Raw genomic sequence first — 18,445 nt, 5'->3', positions numbered from 1 at the left:
AAAAAAAAAGTGTTTTCGAGTTCAAGAACTGATGACTTGAAGAGAGCATTCATTTTGATAGAAAAAAGTTGTGATATTAAAGGTCATGAGAAAATAGCACTGGATGCTACAGCATTGAAAATTTCTATTCAGCTCTTACAAACTACCATGAGAAAATATAACATAAAAAATAAAAAAGGAAAACCGGCACAATAGAAAGTGCCCAGAAAGATGGCCATCTCTCAGGACACATATTCTGTATAGATTGAGACATTTGTCTACCTTACCACCTTTTAGTTTCGCCATTTAATTGTGAATTCCCATGTCAATCTTGATCAAAACCTGCAAGTGCAAACGAAAAATTCAGATTAAACCCTATAAAGTTAGTCAAAAATGAAAACTGTAAACTCATAAGGCGAGAAAGCTAGAAGCTACAACGTTTCTCTGTCCAGCATGTTTTAAAGTCATGAAACAGCTGTAAGCCTGTAACTAGATTGACTATGACAAACATTGTCTACTGAAATTTTTAAGTTTTCAAGTGATCAAATTTTGCTCATTTTTGTGATTTTATGAGAAGAAACAGCAAAAATCAGCGAGTCTAAACAAAGAAATTTGAACAAGAACAAATTTTTACCTCTTCATTCCTCTCTTTTGCTATCAGTACTTGTACTTGTTTTAGTAGCAGGCTGTTTGAATGAGCTATTGTTTCCTTCAAAATGCGGAATAGGAGCGACTGTCATGGGCACCGAGACATGTCTAACAGCCCTGCAGAGATTTGTATATTTTCTTACCACATCCTTGTACACACTCAACAATTTCTCCACATCACCAGTTGTTAATTGACTGGCCTCAGCTTCCATAAAAGGGTATCCATACCCACCTGATTCCATCATAGATAAGTCAATATCTGTGACAAAATCTTGCATACTGTTCCTTGTAAGAAACAGAAATATTTCACTGACTTGTCAAAAGGGGATTTGGGATCTAGAACAAAATATTCCTACTGCTGATAGATTAGTAATAATGTTTCTCATAAGGAATAAAATAATATTTGTCTAGGAAACATAAGAATTTACTGGTGGTGAAGCCTCTTGAGTTGGTACAAGCAGCCTGGGTTTTCGAACCCCACTTGCATGAGTGGGAAGAGATTGGATTTCCATTAGGCTATACATATATTTAAATAAATAACTTACAGAAAAAGATAGAATTTTTAAGGGGAGTTTAATATACCGCTAATAAATACATATAGTATATCCAATGAGTACTGATGTGGTCCAAGGTCCTGGATTTTATTAAAGTCCGAGAAAGCTATTACAACATATGGTATAATCTAATATAATAACATTACACTCTTACACCGCAATAGCTTTTCTGAACTTTAACAAAGTCCAGGATCCTAGATTGGATAATTTCTAATATCTAATGTATGTCTGAGATAAATAGATGCATGGATCTTTACCATTCCTCAGAAGAAAAATAAGGTATACCTACATCCTGAATTCTTGATGTAGCAATTTACTTAGAAAGATAGATTTATAAGTCTAAGACCAATGATTTTCACCAGTTACATACCACCAGATATTTTTGGGGTTTGAAGCTCACCACTTGTAATTGTATTGTTGCCGTATATTCTTTGAGATGGACCTACACGTCTCTGCTCTTCCAAGGATTTTCTGTCATTTGACATGGCTGAGGCTTCTATTCGTGTGACGTCATGCCTCTCTGATTTGATCACTAACAAGTCAATAGTGTAATAAAATCTAGCATAGTATTAAGCTATGGAAAAAATTATCCAAATACTGCCAAAATATATGGATTTGACATAAAAATAGAAGTCATATCAAGAAGTTTTAAAGTCAAACAATTTTGACCAGGCACATATCCACCATATGCTTTTCAAATCAACTCTGTTTCTTAATCTTGTTGGCACAAAACATAATCTTTTTAATACATTAAGACAATACAGAGAGCAAGAAACAAAAGTCCACTAGACAATACAAGCTATTTTACTTGTTTCACCATGTATTCTTACCAGGATGTCCCTGCTCTCCTAAGGTTTTTATGCCATTTGAGGTGGTTGATTCTTCAATAAGAGTAACTTTGTTGGCTAATCTTGCAGCTTGCATACTTTTCTCAAACTCAGTTTCCTCCATAGAAAGTGATTTAGCATTTAAGTCAAGAATAAATGTCTTGGCTGAGACAAGATTTGTGAAATAATAAGCTGCTTCTGAAACAAGCATTGCCTGCCTCCGGTACAACTGAATGAATTTGATGTTTGAATGCAACTGAGGAGGATTGGCCTGACAATGACAATATAAAATTATCAGCCCTTTATGTTAAATCAATCATTACTTCTGACAGAACTCAGGAGAAAAAAAGAATCGAAAACCCCACATGAACATGAAGTAGATAATACCGACAAACATGATCAAAACTGATCTTGAAGCTGGTAACACCAACAAACATGAACAAATACTTATGAGTGATTAACTCAAAGCAATTAATCCATGAAAGATCCTAATAACATCAACTAAGCAATTGGGGGGAAATTATTTTCTTTATCCAAGTTTCAGTCTAATATACCAGAAGAAGTTGGCTTTCCAAATAAATTTTCACCAAAAGAACTTAGAAAATGATGTCTCATCAATCAATCAATTGAAATTCAATTATCAAGAGAAGATGACCAAACAGTGAATGTTCCAGAACCGGCTATATCGTCAGAGTTATCCAAAGAGATACTCTCCAAAAAAACTAATGCAGATGAAAATTCAGCATTTCCATTTCGCTCATGTTCCTCAAGAACTCAATTTCAAATTTCCAACTGCTAATAGGAAGTATAAGCCACCATATATCTTAATAAGGACAAAAAGGGAACTTCGCAAGCTTGCAGAGACATGGAAACAACATGCTCAAAATAGACTCCCCAACCAACAATGTTTCGTGAATTTAATTGTTTACCGGCAACCAACAAACTCCAGACAAAAACTTCAATATTGGGCTAATATAGATTTCAATAAGACAATCAATTTGAAAACATGAAAATGTAAGAGTCTGTCAGTGAAGATTGAAGAATATGTTATTCTATCAGATGACCATGCATCCTCTCAATAGTTCTTTTAACTTGCTTCTTTCCTACAAGGTCGAACAAAATGACCTCTATATCTTCATAGTATCTCAAAGGCCATAGCAAGCCACTAATTTAACAAGTGTTGAATTTGAATGTTAATTTGAGAATGTGGAAGTCAAAATATGATTTCAATTTAATATTCTTTAAGGTAAGAAATGAAGTCGCTAAAAACAAACAACATATTCACCAAACAAAGATCTCAAGAAAAACTTTATCATGAATGCCAACTTCAATATTTCAGACTAAATATGCACAATAGAGGAACTGTAATTCAAAATAGGGAAGTGATGATAGGCGGAATGGCAATTTACCAAGGAAACCTTGCCTTGATGATAATGTAAATGAGGACGGGAAGAAAGTCATCAGCTCCTCCCAGCTCAACATTTTCCGAAATAGATGCATTGAGAAGCAAATTGTTGATGATCCTGCAACAATTCATAATACAAAGAACCTTCTCACGAGGAGCTTTAAGAGCATTGATCTTCTGCAGTTCTTTCTCGGCAAGCTGGGAATACAAAAAAAATATCAAAACTATAACAATAGTTTTGTAATAGATGATGAAACACATTGATGGTAAAAGTTAAAGATATAAATTCATAAACTTATAGCCACAGTCACTTGCATAAACAACCCTCTTCCATGCAAGAAAAAGGTTAGAAGCCATACCAGCCACGAAGCTTCATTTTGAAGAAACGTTGGTATATCCAAGTGTTCAGGCCTCAAGAAGGTTTGCAGCAAACATATCTTCTCTGAAATTTCTTGATCAATCTTCACATCTTCAGAAGTTGATGCAAATGTCCGAGAAAACAGTTTTGTCATGACATATTTCTCCAGACCCTGCAATACGCACACACCCGCATAAATTTCACATGAGAATTATGGAGAGCATCCTAGATGCCTAGGTGGACAGTATTTTTGGGGACACAAAAACTGATTTAAGCATAAAAGATAAAGAAACCCTCTGCCTAAATTAGTGACACTTCTAAATTTAGACAACATGCACCCAGCCACCCACTGAAAATTTCGAACAGCTAAACAAGGTTGATCGGAGTTCAGGATTCTATATGCTATCACTTCTAAAATGGGTAATGGAATCACTTCATAAGTAAGTGGGTCATTGTAAATATTAGTCCCCAAGTACATAAAATTAAATGAGATTTCATTAAATACAGAGGACAACAATAAGAGTCACACACTAAAGAAAATCTTAATTTTTTTTAAAAATTAATTACCTCCATAGCCGACTCAATAGCTTCAATGGTGGCATTAGCCCACAAGGGATGATCTTTAATAGCAGATTCCATTGTCGTGAAGAATTCTTGAACTCTTTTGCCATCATTTTCGGGGTTCGCATTGTTAAATGAAAATGATACTATGAAGCTGAAATCAAACCCAACACAAATTAATTTTTTATAAAATTAAAATAAACTGCAAAAAAACAAATTAAAGAAAAAAAAAAGACCTTTTGATGGAGCGAACGAGATCGAGGGAAGCGGGGTTGCGCATGCGATCGAGAAAATCGTAGAAGGTCACTGCTGAGGGAGCGGCGGCGGACGCCGACGACGACGACGAAGTGTCCATTTGGAAATGCTTTGGGTGAAATTGACGAAAAGGAAAGTAAATGCGGGCTTGAGCAACAATTGTGATTTTGCTAAACCCATTACGCTAAAAAGGAGAGTTGATGATATTTGCTGCGATTTTGATTTGATGTGTTCGAGACTTGGAAGAAGATTAATGGAGATGACCGTTTGGTTTCGCACGTGATTCTTAACTACATTAAACGGTCAAAGAATGGGCCGGGCCTGGCCAGAAGTTGGCTTTTACAAATGACATGTTGCTTATCGCTAAGACAGTGCCCCGACCAATAGAAGCTTTCCATTAAATCAAATCATTGTGTCCCATGATGATATTCATTCAAGTGTGAGTATCCTACGTAACTTGTCCGAACTGCAGGCTTCTATTGCTGAAGCGATGAATATAAATATTTCTCTTAATATTGATTTGTCTATAATCTTTAGTGAAGCTATCATGGACCCACTGTAAGAAAGCATATGGTACATTTGAAGCAATATAATTAATTATTATAAATATGACATGTGTAATTAAATTTAATAAAACTATTATTTATATGTACTTATATGTTAGTTTTTAAAAAATAAATGAAAATATGATATAGTTGATATGGTATCTCTAATATATTTTAAAAATTTTCTCCTACCACACCTATTTCATGCAATGGAGGAGTTGTACTTTGTTTAGAATTTCACGAGGTGCTTTTAGCATCACTCATGATCATATTAGACTGATGCATTAGGCAGTATCACTTGCAAAGTTGCAATAACATAAAGTAGTAAGTAGAAATTCGAAGAGTCAAAAACCAAGGGTAAATTTCTAAGAGTCGGACAATAGAAAAAAAAATTTTAATTTAAGGTAAAATGGAAAATTACTAAATTTATAAGGTCCAAGTCCAAGTCATAAGACAATTTATGGAATAGAAGCTTGCTGCGAGTTGATTGGATATAATCAAACTCAAGCCATAAATCTACTTGAGAAAAAAAAAGAATGAAGATGGCTGCTTCTAAATCAGAAGAAATTTTACTCTTATAATTATATAAGAGAGATTTAAATCCTTAACTTCAAGAATGATATCGGAAGGTGTCAACTGCTAAGGAAACAAATGGTCGACAGTTGACCCCCAATCTTGTACATACAACTTATATTAGCACAACGCATACTTGTTCAATATTAGCCATTTCGCGTTATACAAGAAATAATTTTATCCTCTAAATAATATGAATAAGTAAAAATGCTTTCCACTCATTGTCTGTTTTCATTTAATTGCTACACCTGCTCCCAAACAATGATCCGCTATTCCATGGGAAATCGCATTTTCTGCTCCTTACTCCGTTGCAGCTGTTTTCGTTGTCTAACTATTATTTTTTGCTACTTCCAAACTTTCAAGCAACTTAATAATGGAGAATAAATCATTTCTTTTCTCCCCTCTAAATGTCCTCCTCTTTAAACAGATCCAATAATGCAAGTGCCTGCATGTTGTAGATTAAATTTAAGATATATATATATATCATGCAATAAACTATATATTGTTTATACAAGTGATGAAACTTGAGCAACCCAGATTAAAAATAATGTTATATGGTATGAATATTATTAAGAATTAATTAATACCTCAGGCACAGAAAGCTGCAATCTGAACTTTGGACCATCATAGTGATACAGTATTGGCCTAAAAGCATCTTCCTCCAGTGGCTTGCATATCTTCTTGATTCTAATTCTAACCTGATGAAATTTTAGTTTCATAAATACATAAGATTATCGTAATAAGTTTCTTTAAATTAATTACTTTTAGATTAGAGGGATAATTAATCAATAATCGAACTTAATTAATTTAATTTCTGTTAATTACCTGGGCAGGAAATCTAGATTCACCTCTGCATTTTTTGTCTTCCCATGCGGTTGGGTCAATATTTGATCCTCCGAAACTCACAGCCTTCCAATTTAGAAAACACCATCAATTTTATTACGGATTAGTTAAATAGCCAATTTCATTTAAAGTCAATAGTTGGTAAATTGAACAAAATTCTCAAAGAGTACTTAAAATGAACCTGAAAAACTCCATGAAGCTGGTGGGACGTATAGTTATAGAGAAAAAGAGGCAATCCTGGAGTTATTGCCCTTACAGAGTCCTTATACTTCTGTGGAAGCCCTGTAATAAAAATTTGTATGAAAAAATTGTACATATTTATACACAACATTTTTCTGTTGCGAACATCTGCAAAAATTAAATATTACCAAAGAGCTGGCGGCGGAGATCCTCTTGCATGGTTTCATTATTACAAACAAAAATGTAACCTCCCAAAACCTCATTTCTCGGCAGCATTTCTCCCGGTGGCAATGTCTTGTACCATTTATGATGATCAGTCGCCGGATGCATTTTAACTGATAAATTTCTCGATGGCATATCATTGAAACAAAATTTTCTATAGTAATAATCATCAACATTTTTGTCCATGGACTCGTTTCTGAGATGACTGACGGAATTTAGCCTTGCCGCTGTATTCCCCCAGGTTTCGTGCTCATTGTCCAAGGAAGCCCTGGCCTGTTGATACTCTAAATTTTGTTGCCATATTGAACTTCCAATGATGGAATTCATCATGAGGAGACATATGCATGCACAGTGTGTTTGCACTATAAATGGCACTTATATATCTGTGTGAAGAGTAACTAAAGTCTATTGATTAATTTTAATTTTTAAATTTTTTTTTTTTTTGGGGGCATGAATCATGATTCATCATGCGCTTTCGGTCTTTAAATGGGTCCTTTTTGCTTTTCTCTTTTTCTTGTAGCTTTTCCTCAAAATTTGAATCAAAGAAGGCGCAAACATTACGATGCACTCAAATATAAAGTATTAAAAGTCGCTGCAGGAAGCATTATTGTTACTCCGGTTTGATTTTTGAAATCAAACGTCTCCCTCCATTTTGTACTAGTGACTACTTAGCTTGTGGCTGCCGATCAATATAAAAATTTGGGATATTATCATTTTCCCACCAAAGGTATTCTGACACATCATGTCAGTACCACGGTTTGGTCATACTATCAATTTACCACCAAACATTTAAATTGTTAGCATTTTTCCACCATTCCGTTAAAACTCAGTTAATATGTAACGGAAATTTTTTAAAAAGTCAATTTTACCCCTGGAGCATAAAAGACCATGTAATTAATCTTTTATGAATTTCGTAATTAAATCATCATTTATTGTTCTTCCTTCTTAAAGGACAAAAATTACCCTTTATGAATTTTGTAAAATTGACCGTGTGGTGTTAGGTAATTCATAAATTGATTTAATTTATTTAATTTTTAAAGGGCAAATTTATTTATTTAATTTTTTGTGTAAAATTATTATCATCATATCAAAGATTAAATTGCTTCTTTTGCATATTCTTTTTTTTTTTTTTTGCCCTTTCATAAATTGAGTTTTAGTAGCAGAATAAATTGTCTTTAGCTCGTCAATTTAATAAATAAATTTGCCCTTTAAAAATTAAATAAATTAAATCAATTTATGAAGTACCTAGCAGCACACGGTCAATTTTACAAAATTTATAAAGGTAATTTTTGTCCTTTAAGAAGGAAGAACAACAAATGATGATTTAATTACAAAATTCATAAAAGATTAATTACATAGTCTTTTACGCTCCAGGGGTAAAATTGACCTTTTATGAATTTTCTGTTACATATTAACTAAGTTTTAACAGAATGGTGGGAAAATGCTAACAGTTTAAACGTTTGGTGGTAAATTGATAGTTTTACCAAACCATGGTACTGACATGATGTGTCAGAATACCTTCGGTGGGAAAATGATAATATCCCTAAAAATTTTTTAAATGACCAAAGTTTTTATTTCAAAGCATGCTTGAGAAACAATAAATCTTATGTCTAACTCTGGGATCCGCCTAAGTTACAGTTAACGTAACTTACGGCTGCACTGTAAAATTTCATTCCGACCCTTATACTCTGTATTATTTACAATGTATTCATTAGTATTATAAGACTTTCTGCATTGTAAAATTTTGTTTAGCCCTTTACATTCTATTTTATTTCATTAAAATTCTTAAAGTACCAATTCGCCCCTTATAATTTTAAATTCCTAAAATACCCTCCATTTCATAAAAATATAATAATTATTAAATGAATTATAATTATAATTTTTAATAGATTATTATTATTATTAACAAGAATAAAAAGTGCTATAATTAATTAATCTATTAACAATAATTAATAATAATTTTTTTGTTAAATTGTTAATAATAATAATAATTAATGATAATTATTATTAATAATTAATTTTTGAATAATAATAACAATAACAATAATTAAGATACAAAATAATAATTATGATAAAAATTAATTAAGGATTTTATAGTAATTTATTATTCTAGGACAAAATAAATACATAAATGGTAATACTGCTCATTCTAATTACGATTCTTACAGTTTAAGTAAATAAATTATTCTGATTCTAATTCCTCATTTCGATTCTAGCAATTCTGATTCTAACTCATTATTTTTCTATCTAATTTCGATTCATGTTTAGCAAACACACTATAAAATTGTAAACCAATTTATATTCAATTAGATCACTTTATATTATTTACAATTTATTCATAAGTATTATGAATTTTATAATGCATTCACTAAAAAAGAATTGAAATTAGCTATAAACATAATGAGTTAGAATCGAAATAGCCAGAATCAAAATGAAGAATTAGAATCAGAGTAATTTATTTACTTGAACTGCAGGAATCGTAATTAGAATGAGTTATATTACCATTTATGTGTTTATTTTGTCTTAGAGTCAAAATCAGAATGAGTTAAATTATAACAAATTACTATAAAATCTTTAATTAATTTTAATCATAATTATTATTTTGTATTTTAATTAATATTATTCAAAAGTTAATTATTAATAATCATTATTGTCAATTATTATTATTATTATTATTATTATTATTATTATTAACAATTTAACAAAAAAATATTATTAATTATTGTTGATAGATTAATTAATTAGAATACTTTTTATTCTTGTTAATAACAACAACAACAACAACAACAATAATAATAACAACAATAATAATCTATGTAAAAATTATAATAATAATAATAATTATTATTATTATTATTATTTAATAATTATTATATTTTTTATTAAATGGAGGGTATTTTAGAAATTTAAAATTATAGGGGGCGAATTGGCACTCTAAGGGTTTCAATGAAATAAAACAAAGTGTAAGGTGCTAAACGGGATTGTACAATGCAGAAGTTTTATAATACTTATGACTAAATTGTAAATAATATAGAGTATAAGGGGCTGAATGAAATATTACAGTGCAGCCGCAAGTTACGTTAGCTGTAACTCAGGCGGACCTAACTCTGCAACTGGTTTGGTTGTAACTGTTTTGAAGTTTCATAGTTATAATTGCGTCCAATGTGGCGTGCTTTGTAATTCTGATAAATTTGACCTATCATTAATGAAGCTTTTTTATTCTCCAAAGAAAAGAAATAGAAATAAACATACATTATTCAAATTACGACTTTCTGTTCCACTACAAGCTTCAAAGTACAATTTTTTTTACGAATTACAAAACAACAGAATAAGAAAACATACAGAAAATGAATGCATTCTCCACTCGAGAAGTTCTTCTACACACATCATTAGGAGGATAATGAAGGAAAGGACAATGATACAGAGACCTCTTTATTTATAGAAATAGTCATATATATCCTTTTAAAGACAATTATATCAGATGATTATAGTGATCTACTATTTCATCTGAACAAAATTGTCTAAAAAGTAATCTCCGTAATCATTTCTAAAAACAAAGAACCTGGTACCCCTAACAAACAGGTTTAAAATTCAGATTACTTATTCTAATTTTGAAGAAAAATATCATAAAATAACTTCTTAAAGAGCTGCAAGTGATTAGTTTCCAAGTCAACGACCACTAACCAGCTACCGTCATTGGCTGGACTTGGTAAAATAAAAACCACGCCATCATGGAGAAAGGGATAAACCATCCTCACAAACATTGGCCGACCCCATCCAAAATTTGCATCGTAAAGAGGCATGTTTGCCAAATTGCATATCAACAGATTAGGACAACTATTATTGTGGGCCTCTCGCCTTATAACTGTTAAATCAGGCTGTTGTTTTAGGTAAGCAAGAGCTGACTTCAAATACTTGTCGTCCATCCGCTTAAGGGCGTTATGAATTATCTCGGCCGTGTATTCCAACGGTTCTGATTGAATTTCACCTGAGAAAGCAATTGGAGTGGCGCTGAAGGCTACATTGCCAATATATCCAAGGGGGACTTTAGGAGTCAATTTAAAACGTCCATTTGTGGGAATTTCTAACTTGCTAAGTTGATCAGCAGACAATCCTCGTGCTTTGCATGCGCAACGCCATATATGTGCTGCTAATATCTCGAATTTGCTATATTTCTTAGAATATTTCCCTTTGAGGGTGTTCATTTGATCGGGTGATAATTTGATCGTAGCAGTAGAAATGGTTTCTTGCTTTTGATGATCATGAGTAGGACTATTGATCATGGAAGGAGGCAGATCGTATTCCAGGTGGTGGAATGTAGGAGAAACTGGGATCCCAGTTTCTAGTACGGCTCTATCAAACAATGGTGTAATGCTTAAAGGAACATCGCGTGCCATCTCAGACCATAGGTTCATACCAAAAGCTGTTGCAATTCCATCTGCTAACACATGGTGAGACATAGCTCCAACACAAACTCCTCCACACTTGAAATGAGTTACCTAGTCGATATTATATGAAAGTCAATTGAAACAAAATTATTAAATAGTATAAAAAAATTAATTAAGAGTAACGTTACAAATTTTAGTCCTAAAGATTTCAACATTAAAGCCGTAATTAACTTGAGTCTTTATAAATGTGACTTATCAATAATTACTATGCATTAGGATCCGAGGTAGTTATTGATAAGCCACAGCATCACTTCGGACTTAAAAAAGGATACTTAATATCATTCAACACTAAATCAATGATACTAGTGTAAAAATCAAGCAAATCAAGAAAGGGAGAAATATTATTAATCTTGTACCTGTGCTGAAAATAGTGGATAAAAAGATGTATCTTTAGTGTGATCAATAGCTGGGAAAAGTTGCAAAAGCTTCAAGGTTGATTCAAAGTCAGTAAAATCATCCAACTCACAACTTGTTTCAGCTTCTACAAACAAAACTCCTTCTCCATTGCAGTTTACCTCAAATTCTCCGTTTTCATCTTTAACCAATCTTCCGGCGTAGGGGTAAAGCGGCACAAGAACTTTGCTCAGAGCCTCCTTCATCAAACCAACTTCAAAGAAATTTAAAGCATCTTCTGGCCGTCGGTAGAAGTACGCACCGGGATTGAAAATGAACGGCATCGACCGGTCCAAGTCAGAGGTTCGTAGGCAATGCTTGGGCGTTTCTTGGGCTGGTCGTATCAGTGTTGACTCTTTTATGTGAATTTCCATTCTGTGAGTGTAAAAAATAATAATAATAATGCTAAGATGAATAAAGGATCCTGATCGTTTACACTGATCACGATAGATAACTTTAATTTATTGAAAGAAAACTAACAAATCGTAAGGACGAAAGGAACCATACCTTAATTGTGTTGCCCTGCGAGACTTTATTTTGTTGTGGTATGACGGAGGTTTCATTCGGGGTGTGTGGATATATATACTGATAAACTTGCATGAGAATATAATAAAATATTAGTTTCTTTTACTATAAAAATATTATTATCAACCCACTACTCGGAACATTAATTGAATCCTTGCAATTTGCGCAAATGTCGTTGACTTTTTTAGTGAGTCTATTTGGAGAGTATTATTATATCCTAATCACAGGTCATTCTATAATGGCATGATTATAGTCACGTTCTCAACATAGTAATTAAATATAAATTATATAAATGAAACATAAAATATATAAATTTCATATAAAATTAATAGATCAACAATAAATATAAAATAAAATATAAATTATGTAAATAGAACATATGACTTATAAATGAAATGTAAAATAAATAAATTAATATACGAGTGGTATATTGATATATCATTGGTAAATAAAATAAAAATTTATCAATATAACGTAAAACTTGTAAATTAACATTAATTGTAAAATAAAATATAAGACCTCAAAATAGAATGTAAAACAAGTAATTAACATTAGAGTGGTAAAATAATGTAAATTGGTAAATAAGACGTAAACTTTCAAATATAACATAAAACTTATAAATCAACATTAAGTGTAAAATAAAATATAAATTAAGTAAATAAAATATAAGGTTTGTAAATAGAAGGTAAAACAAGTAAATGAACATTGAAGTGGTAAAATAATGTATTATTGGTAAACAAAATATAAACTTATAGATGTAACATAAACTTGTAAATCAATATTAAGTGTAAAATAACACAAAAATTATGTAAATAATATAGAAGATTTATAAATGAAATGAAAAACCAGTAAACATTATAAGGTTATTGAAAAAAAAATGAGGACTTACAAATGTAAAATAAAATATAGAATGATTACTTTATATACTTACTATTTTTATTTCTAAAGTGAATAATAATAAGGGATAATGTCATTTAGGTGACACTTCAACAAATATAAAAAAGGTGATACAATTTTTTAAAATGGGCAAATATGCGGCAAATTGTTAGTTTTTCCATTAACTTTAATGAAATTAGTTGTCTTGTAGTGAAATGATGTTTCTGCCCCTATAACTTTGTTTAAATATTAAGGCTAATGTCACCTAAGTAACACACGTTTCAACATTTATCACATAAATGACAATTATTTTTAAAATATCTTATAGGTGACAAATAGTTAACTCCCACTGTTAACTCTAATGAAAGAGGTTAGTTAATTAAAAAAAATAACGTTTCTACCCCTTCTAGCTGATTTTTAATTTTCTTTATAAATATATAAATTAAATCTAAATAAGGCTTTTTTAGGGTTAAATCAAAATGATACTAAAAAAAAAAAAACTTCATTGAATCAAACTAATTTTTGAACATAAAAGAAGAAGCAAATCTCTCATGAATCATTAAGCATAATATTATACTCAAATCTTTAAGAATCCAATATGATGGCGATACTAAAAAAAAAATCTCATTGAATCAACTAATTTTTGAAAATAAAAGAAGAAGCAAATATCTCATGAATTGTTAAGCATAACATTAGACTCAAATCTTCAAGAATCCAATATGATGGCTTAGTAAACATTTGTTCTTTCAAAATCTATTCATAGCAACCAAATTATATGTGCAGTCTAGTAGCAACAAAAATATTCAATACATTTTTCAACAAAGCTCTATCAACATCTTTCCCTCATGTTCTCTATCAATTACAATATTTTTGTATTGTTAGAGTCAACGGCAGAAGTTAACGGTTTGTCACCCATAGGAGTATTTTCGAAGTAATTGTCACCTATGAGATAAAGTTTGATACATGCATGTGTCACCCAAGTGACTAGCACTTTGTTTTTTTATTATTTGTATCAATTGCTCCATTTTGTCCTTACATCGTTACAATTAACAGCAAAATTTAACGATTTATCACATGTATGCCTATTTTTTAAAATTGTATCACTTTTTTTTTTATATATTTGTTGAAAGATGTGTCATCCAGATGACATTAACCCTAATAATAATTTTGGGTTTATGTAATACATGTGATAATATATGTGAAATTTTATTAAGGATAAAATTTATTCTCAAAATCAAATTTTTGAAAAACTTTTTTTTATATTTTTCAAAGTTATTTGTAGAACAATTGATTTTGCATCTTTCTAAACCTCCTCGACAGTAATCTCAAATGATCTTTTAGTATAAGTAAGAAGCAAAATTTGAAACTTATGAAATATGTATAAAACTAAAAAATAGATCCAATTTTATTGATATTTCAAAAATGTCTAATAATATAAGAATATCTTTATTTTGTTTTAGTTTGACCCACATCAAAAAAAATAATTTTGCTTAATTAACTTGTCTAGTAAACAAATATGATGATAGAAAATGGAAAAAAAAAGGAGTTTATAGATGGTGTTTCACGATCAGTATTGGAAATGAACGGAGAAGTGGTGCAACATGCAGAACTACATATTGGATTACTCCAGTGCGGCACGAAGCCGCTGACGCCGAGTCAACTCCTATGCCGGTAGCTATGCCCTGTTTGGTCCCCCGGCATGGTGGAGGTTTCATAGCGCGTCATGAGCACCGGGCTAAGGGGCGGTTGAGCAACTCAAGGGAACCGCCCATGTCCTAACTTATATATAGAACTTATGGTTAAATCAATTTAATAAAACTTATTTTAATTATTTTCAATACAAACTTTGTGCTTTCAATTGATGAGTAATTTTTTCCTTTATTAAATAAATAAATTATTTTTTAAAATTAAAGTTTAATGTTGATTTACAAGTTTTATATTATTTTTACAAGTGTTTGTTTTGTTTGCAATTTTGAAACATCAATTTATCAATCTTATATTAATTTAGTTATTTTACCTTTTTATTTACTGGTCTTATGTGTAATTCACAAAATTTATATTTATCACAATATTGATGCCATAAGTTTAGTCACGACATCATAGAATTTTCCTTACAATGATAGATTTTGATTGAATAACTATTAAGACCATGGGTTTTACTCCTATTTATATCCAAAATATTTAGACTCAAGTAAAATCAGTTCATCCAAACTCAAACTTTAGAATTTAGAGCAATAACCATCAAATATCAATACATGATTGAAGCTAAAATTTGAAAATTTAAAAATTTTAGAGATTTATCTCCAGAAAATTAAAAAATCCAATAAAAAAAATCACATTTCTAGAAAATTATATTACAAGATCCAAAAACCAAATCAATTGCGTTTATAAATCAATAAAATTTTATATTTTTTATAATTGTCAGGGACAAAATAGTTCTTTAGAATTTACTAAACTACAAAAACAAGGAATCAATTGCAAGACTTTTATTCATGAAAAAATTTCTTTCTAAATTGTTTTCCTAAGATTTCATTCGATTATTTTGTTAAGTTTGGTATCTATAGAAAACATTTTACGGTTGGTAAGGAAGATGGAGAAATGGAAGGTATGGCCTATGCTATAGGTTTTTAAATAATTGTCATCAGCTGTGTTATATAACTGTGAAGAGACTAGGTCAATTGTTTAGTATTTTTTTAGTTTTAAAAGCGCTACTAATTTAAAAAATAGTTATATGTATATATTTGGAAAAACTATTATTAAACTATTGTAATGCAAATGATTATAATGGATAATTTGACATGATGTTGAATGAAATTTACTTGCACGTCAAATAATGTGCATAAAATATACTTATAATATTTGTTGATTCTGTATATATTAATAATCTGTAACAAAAAGAATTGTACTTTATTAATGTTTGTTTCTTTTCTTTCTATCATAGTATAATTAATAATTAGAAAAGATTAAAAAAACATACATAATAAATCAAAATTAAAATTAAAATTATCTCCTTAACTTTAATGATTGTACTTTCTAATAAAACGAGCATAATTTTAGGTTTAGAGATATGTGTGAGGAATTATGTGGAATAAGGGTACTGATTCTCAAACCTAAATTTTGAAAAATTACTGACTATTGGCTTTTCAAAATCAATTAGTAGCTTTTTAAAATTACCTATAGGATGATTTTGTTAAAAGTTATTTTTAAAATTTGCACCAAAACTAAAAATAGGTCCCAAATGAACTGTAGTATTTGGTTATTGTGGAAGAAAGTTATCAATAAGTTTAAAGGATTAAAATTATAATTGATATGTATTAAATTAACGCTAATTTAGGAATTATGGGAGGTTTATAGATAAAAAAAAGTCAAAACATTTTTTTTTTTGCTTACGGGCATTAGTGAGGAAATTAATATGTCACTATTTTTTTTTAATATTAGTATGATAGCAATTCAATTTCCTCATTAATATGACGCGAGTTCAAACTCCAAGCCCTTTGTACCATCTTAAAAGATTTTATTAATTAACTAGCATCTCTTGACCTACCTTTATACAATTTATTTATTACTTATTACATAAAAATCCAATCGTTTTGTATTATTTGTATGTGTCTGCATGTGAAAAATAGTTTCAGGCCTAAGACTACTGAGTTCTTTTATGTGTGTGTGTGTAATATATCTTCTATCTTTTAAGTTATATTTCTTTAGATTTTTTGTTTTATGTGATCAATGCGTTCATTTCTACTAATTAGAGTAAAATATGTTGGATAATAATTTACAGTTGATCTAATGTTTAGCTGAATTTTTAAAAAATTACTGTTAGTAATTATTGAATAATAATATATAGGTAATAAATCTTAGTTGTAGAAAGTTATATATTCAAGTGTAAAAGAAAATTTGACAAAGCGGAAATGTTGAAAGTATATTGTTAGAAGAAACAAATGTTTTCTAAATAATGATAAATTTTATTGAAAAATCTGAATAAATAAAATTAGAATTTTGAGCCCCTTTTATAACAAGTATAAATATTGTAAATTTATTAAAATAGATAAATCTAAACTATAATATGATAATTAAATTCTTCTAATCAAAATAAGAAAAGAAAAGCAAATGGTACTCAAATCTGAATTCTAAAAGAAAGATAAAAATATTAGAAAAATAAGAAAAAATATTAAAACTAAGAAACGACCAGGGAAAAAGTAGAATTTCTTACTCGGCCCCAAGGTAGAATAGCACAAGCGATTTTAGATTAAATTCGTCTTGTCGCAGGTTTCGAAACGATACATTATACGTCGAAAATAAACACCTCTATCTCAAGTTAAGACCTCTGAAAAGTACCTTACTTATAATGCACAACTGTTTTACATCAAAATTATTGAAAGATTAGAAGATAAGCACAATAAATAAATAAACAATTGAGCACTAATATCTATATTATCGCAAGAAATTAAATCTAAGTTTAGTATCTATATTTAGATAGTTTTTCTATTGGTTGATATTTGGTATTTAATGCTGTCCACTTTCTCTAGGCCACGCAATTATTTCAACTGCCAACAAATCTCGTAATTAAATGCCCATCTAAAATAATAATAATTTTTTTTGACTCAATAATGTAATGTTTACTAAGATATCATTTGTATTTTTGTTTGAAATTTAAATAAGTTTAAATTTTTTTAAAGTTTGAATGTGTCTAAATATGAATATTTAAATGACATATTTATTTTTTTAATATCTAAATATAAGTCATATTTTATTTATTTTTACAAATAAAAAAACCTAAACATAGTTATTTGATATTTATGCCCTTACACATCAAATCAAAAAGGGATTAGATTTTATAGTTAGGAAATAAATATATTTTATAGAAATACTTTGAAATATCATATTTATTTTTCATTAAGATCTTATTTCATTGAGATAAAAATTACAAAAGTTTATTTTTTTTTATTCAGACGTAAATGTGAGAAAAATAAAGATAAGTTGCAATTAACAAAAAAGAAAATTTAAAAAAAAACTTAAATTAATAAAATTTCAAGCTTTAAACATTTAAAAACCAACTCCTAAATTTAAACATTTAGTTAAAATATTTACTGATTTATTATTAATCATTTAATGCCATTTGTATGATATTATTTAAGTTTATTATTAATTATTAATTTACTACGTATATAACCCACTCAATAAATGATGTATAAAATACCACATCATTAAATATTTTAATTAAAAATTTAAAAAATAAATAAACATAACATTACC

The 18,445-nt window shown here is 29.7% G+C and overlaps 3 protein-coding genes across 3 annotated transcripts; all 3 read right to left on the bottom strand.

Annotated features, from left to right (window-relative positions):
• Window positions 1–29: 29 nt before the first annotated feature.
• Window positions 30–4,845, bottom strand: LOC102616105 (vacuolar protein sorting-associated protein 9A-like). The gene is made up of 8 exons (XM_006478251.4): window positions 4,569–4,845; window positions 4,339–4,486; window positions 3,773–3,943; window positions 3,432–3,611; window positions 2,012–2,279; window positions 1,582–1,701; window positions 614–859; window positions 30–321 (listed from the first exon to the last, which is right to left on the bottom strand). Exons 1-7 carry the CDS (start codon window positions 4,685–4,687, stop codon window positions 618–620), a joined length of 1,248 nt encoding a protein of 415 aa, XP_006478314.2. The 5' UTR covers window positions 4,688–4,845; the 3' UTR covers window positions 30–321; window positions 614–617.
• Window positions 4,846–5,690: 845 nt separating this feature from the next.
• Window positions 5,691–7,326, bottom strand: LOC102616392 (B2 protein-like). Its single transcript, XM_006478252.4, has 5 exons — window positions 6,917–7,326; window positions 6,730–6,830; window positions 6,531–6,614; window positions 6,293–6,403; window positions 5,691–6,150 (listed from the first exon to the last, which is right to left on the bottom strand). Exons 1-5 carry the CDS (start codon window positions 7,278–7,280, stop codon window positions 6,109–6,111), a joined length of 702 nt encoding a protein of 233 aa, XP_006478315.3. The 5' UTR covers window positions 7,281–7,326; the 3' UTR covers window positions 5,691–6,108.
• A 2,861-nt stretch (window positions 7,327–10,187) lies between these two features.
• LOC102616683 (shikimate O-hydroxycinnamoyltransferase-like) lies at window positions 10,188–12,415 on the bottom strand. Its single transcript, XM_006478253.3, has 3 exons — window positions 12,299–12,415; window positions 11,755–12,166; window positions 10,188–11,449 (listed from the first exon to the last, which is right to left on the bottom strand). Exons 1-3 carry the CDS (start codon window positions 12,352–12,354, stop codon window positions 10,556–10,558), a joined length of 1,362 nt encoding a protein of 453 aa, XP_006478316.2. The 5' UTR covers window positions 12,355–12,415; the 3' UTR covers window positions 10,188–10,555.
• Between the last annotated feature and the right edge of the window lie 6,030 nt (window positions 12,416–18,445).

This window comes from Citrus sinensis, chromosome 3 (assembly GCF_022201045.2).
Source record: "Citrus sinensis cultivar Valencia sweet orange chromosome 3, DVS_A1.0, whole genome shotgun sequence".
NCBI classification, from domain to species: domain Eukaryota; kingdom Viridiplantae; phylum Streptophyta; class Magnoliopsida; order Sapindales; family Rutaceae; genus Citrus; species Citrus sinensis.
This window is presented reverse-complemented; position numbering and strand designations above follow the sequence as displayed.

What these genes read in the sequence shown, in the direction of transcription:
- LOC102616105 (XM_006478251.4), bottom strand. Translation starts at nt 4,687, where the DNA reads ATGGACACTTCGTCGTCGTCGTCGGCGTCCGCCGCCGCTCCCTCAGCA. An exon ending in TCATTTACATTATCATCAAG is followed by an intron (nt 2,280 to 3,431) that starts GCAAGGTTTCCT and finishes TGTCATTGTCAG; the next exon opens with GCCAATCCTCCTCAGTTGCA. An exon ending in CAACAATACAATTACAAGTG is followed by an intron (nt 860 to 1,581) that starts GTGAGCTTCAAA and finishes TGATGGAATCAG; the next exon opens with GTGGGTATGGATACCCTTTT.
- LOC102616392 (XM_006478252.4), bottom strand. Translation starts at nt 7,280, where the DNA reads ATGATGAATTCCATCATTGGAAGTTCAATATGGCAACAAAATTTAGAG. An exon ending in AGCTTCATGGAGTTTTTCAG is followed by an intron (nt 6,615 to 6,729) that starts GTTCATTTTAAG and finishes CTAAATTGGAAG; the next exon opens with GCTGTGAGTTTCGGAGGATC. An exon ending in AATCTAGATTTCCTGCCCAG is followed by an intron (nt 6,404 to 6,530) that starts GTAATTAACAGA and finishes AAATTTCATCAG; the next exon opens with GTTAGAATTAGAATCAAGAA.
- LOC102616683 (XM_006478253.3), bottom strand. Translation starts at nt 12,354, where the DNA reads ATGAAACCTCCGTCATACCACAACAAAATAAAGTCTCGCAGGGCAACA. An exon ending in CGCAGGGCAACACAATTAAG is followed by an intron (nt 12,167 to 12,298) that starts GTATGGTTCCTT and finishes TTACACTCACAG; the next exon opens with AATGGAAATTCACATAAAAG. An exon ending in ATCCACTATTTTCAGCACAG is followed by an intron (nt 11,450 to 11,754) that starts GTACAAGATTAA and finishes AATATCGACTAG; the next exon opens with GTAACTCATTTCAAGTGTGG.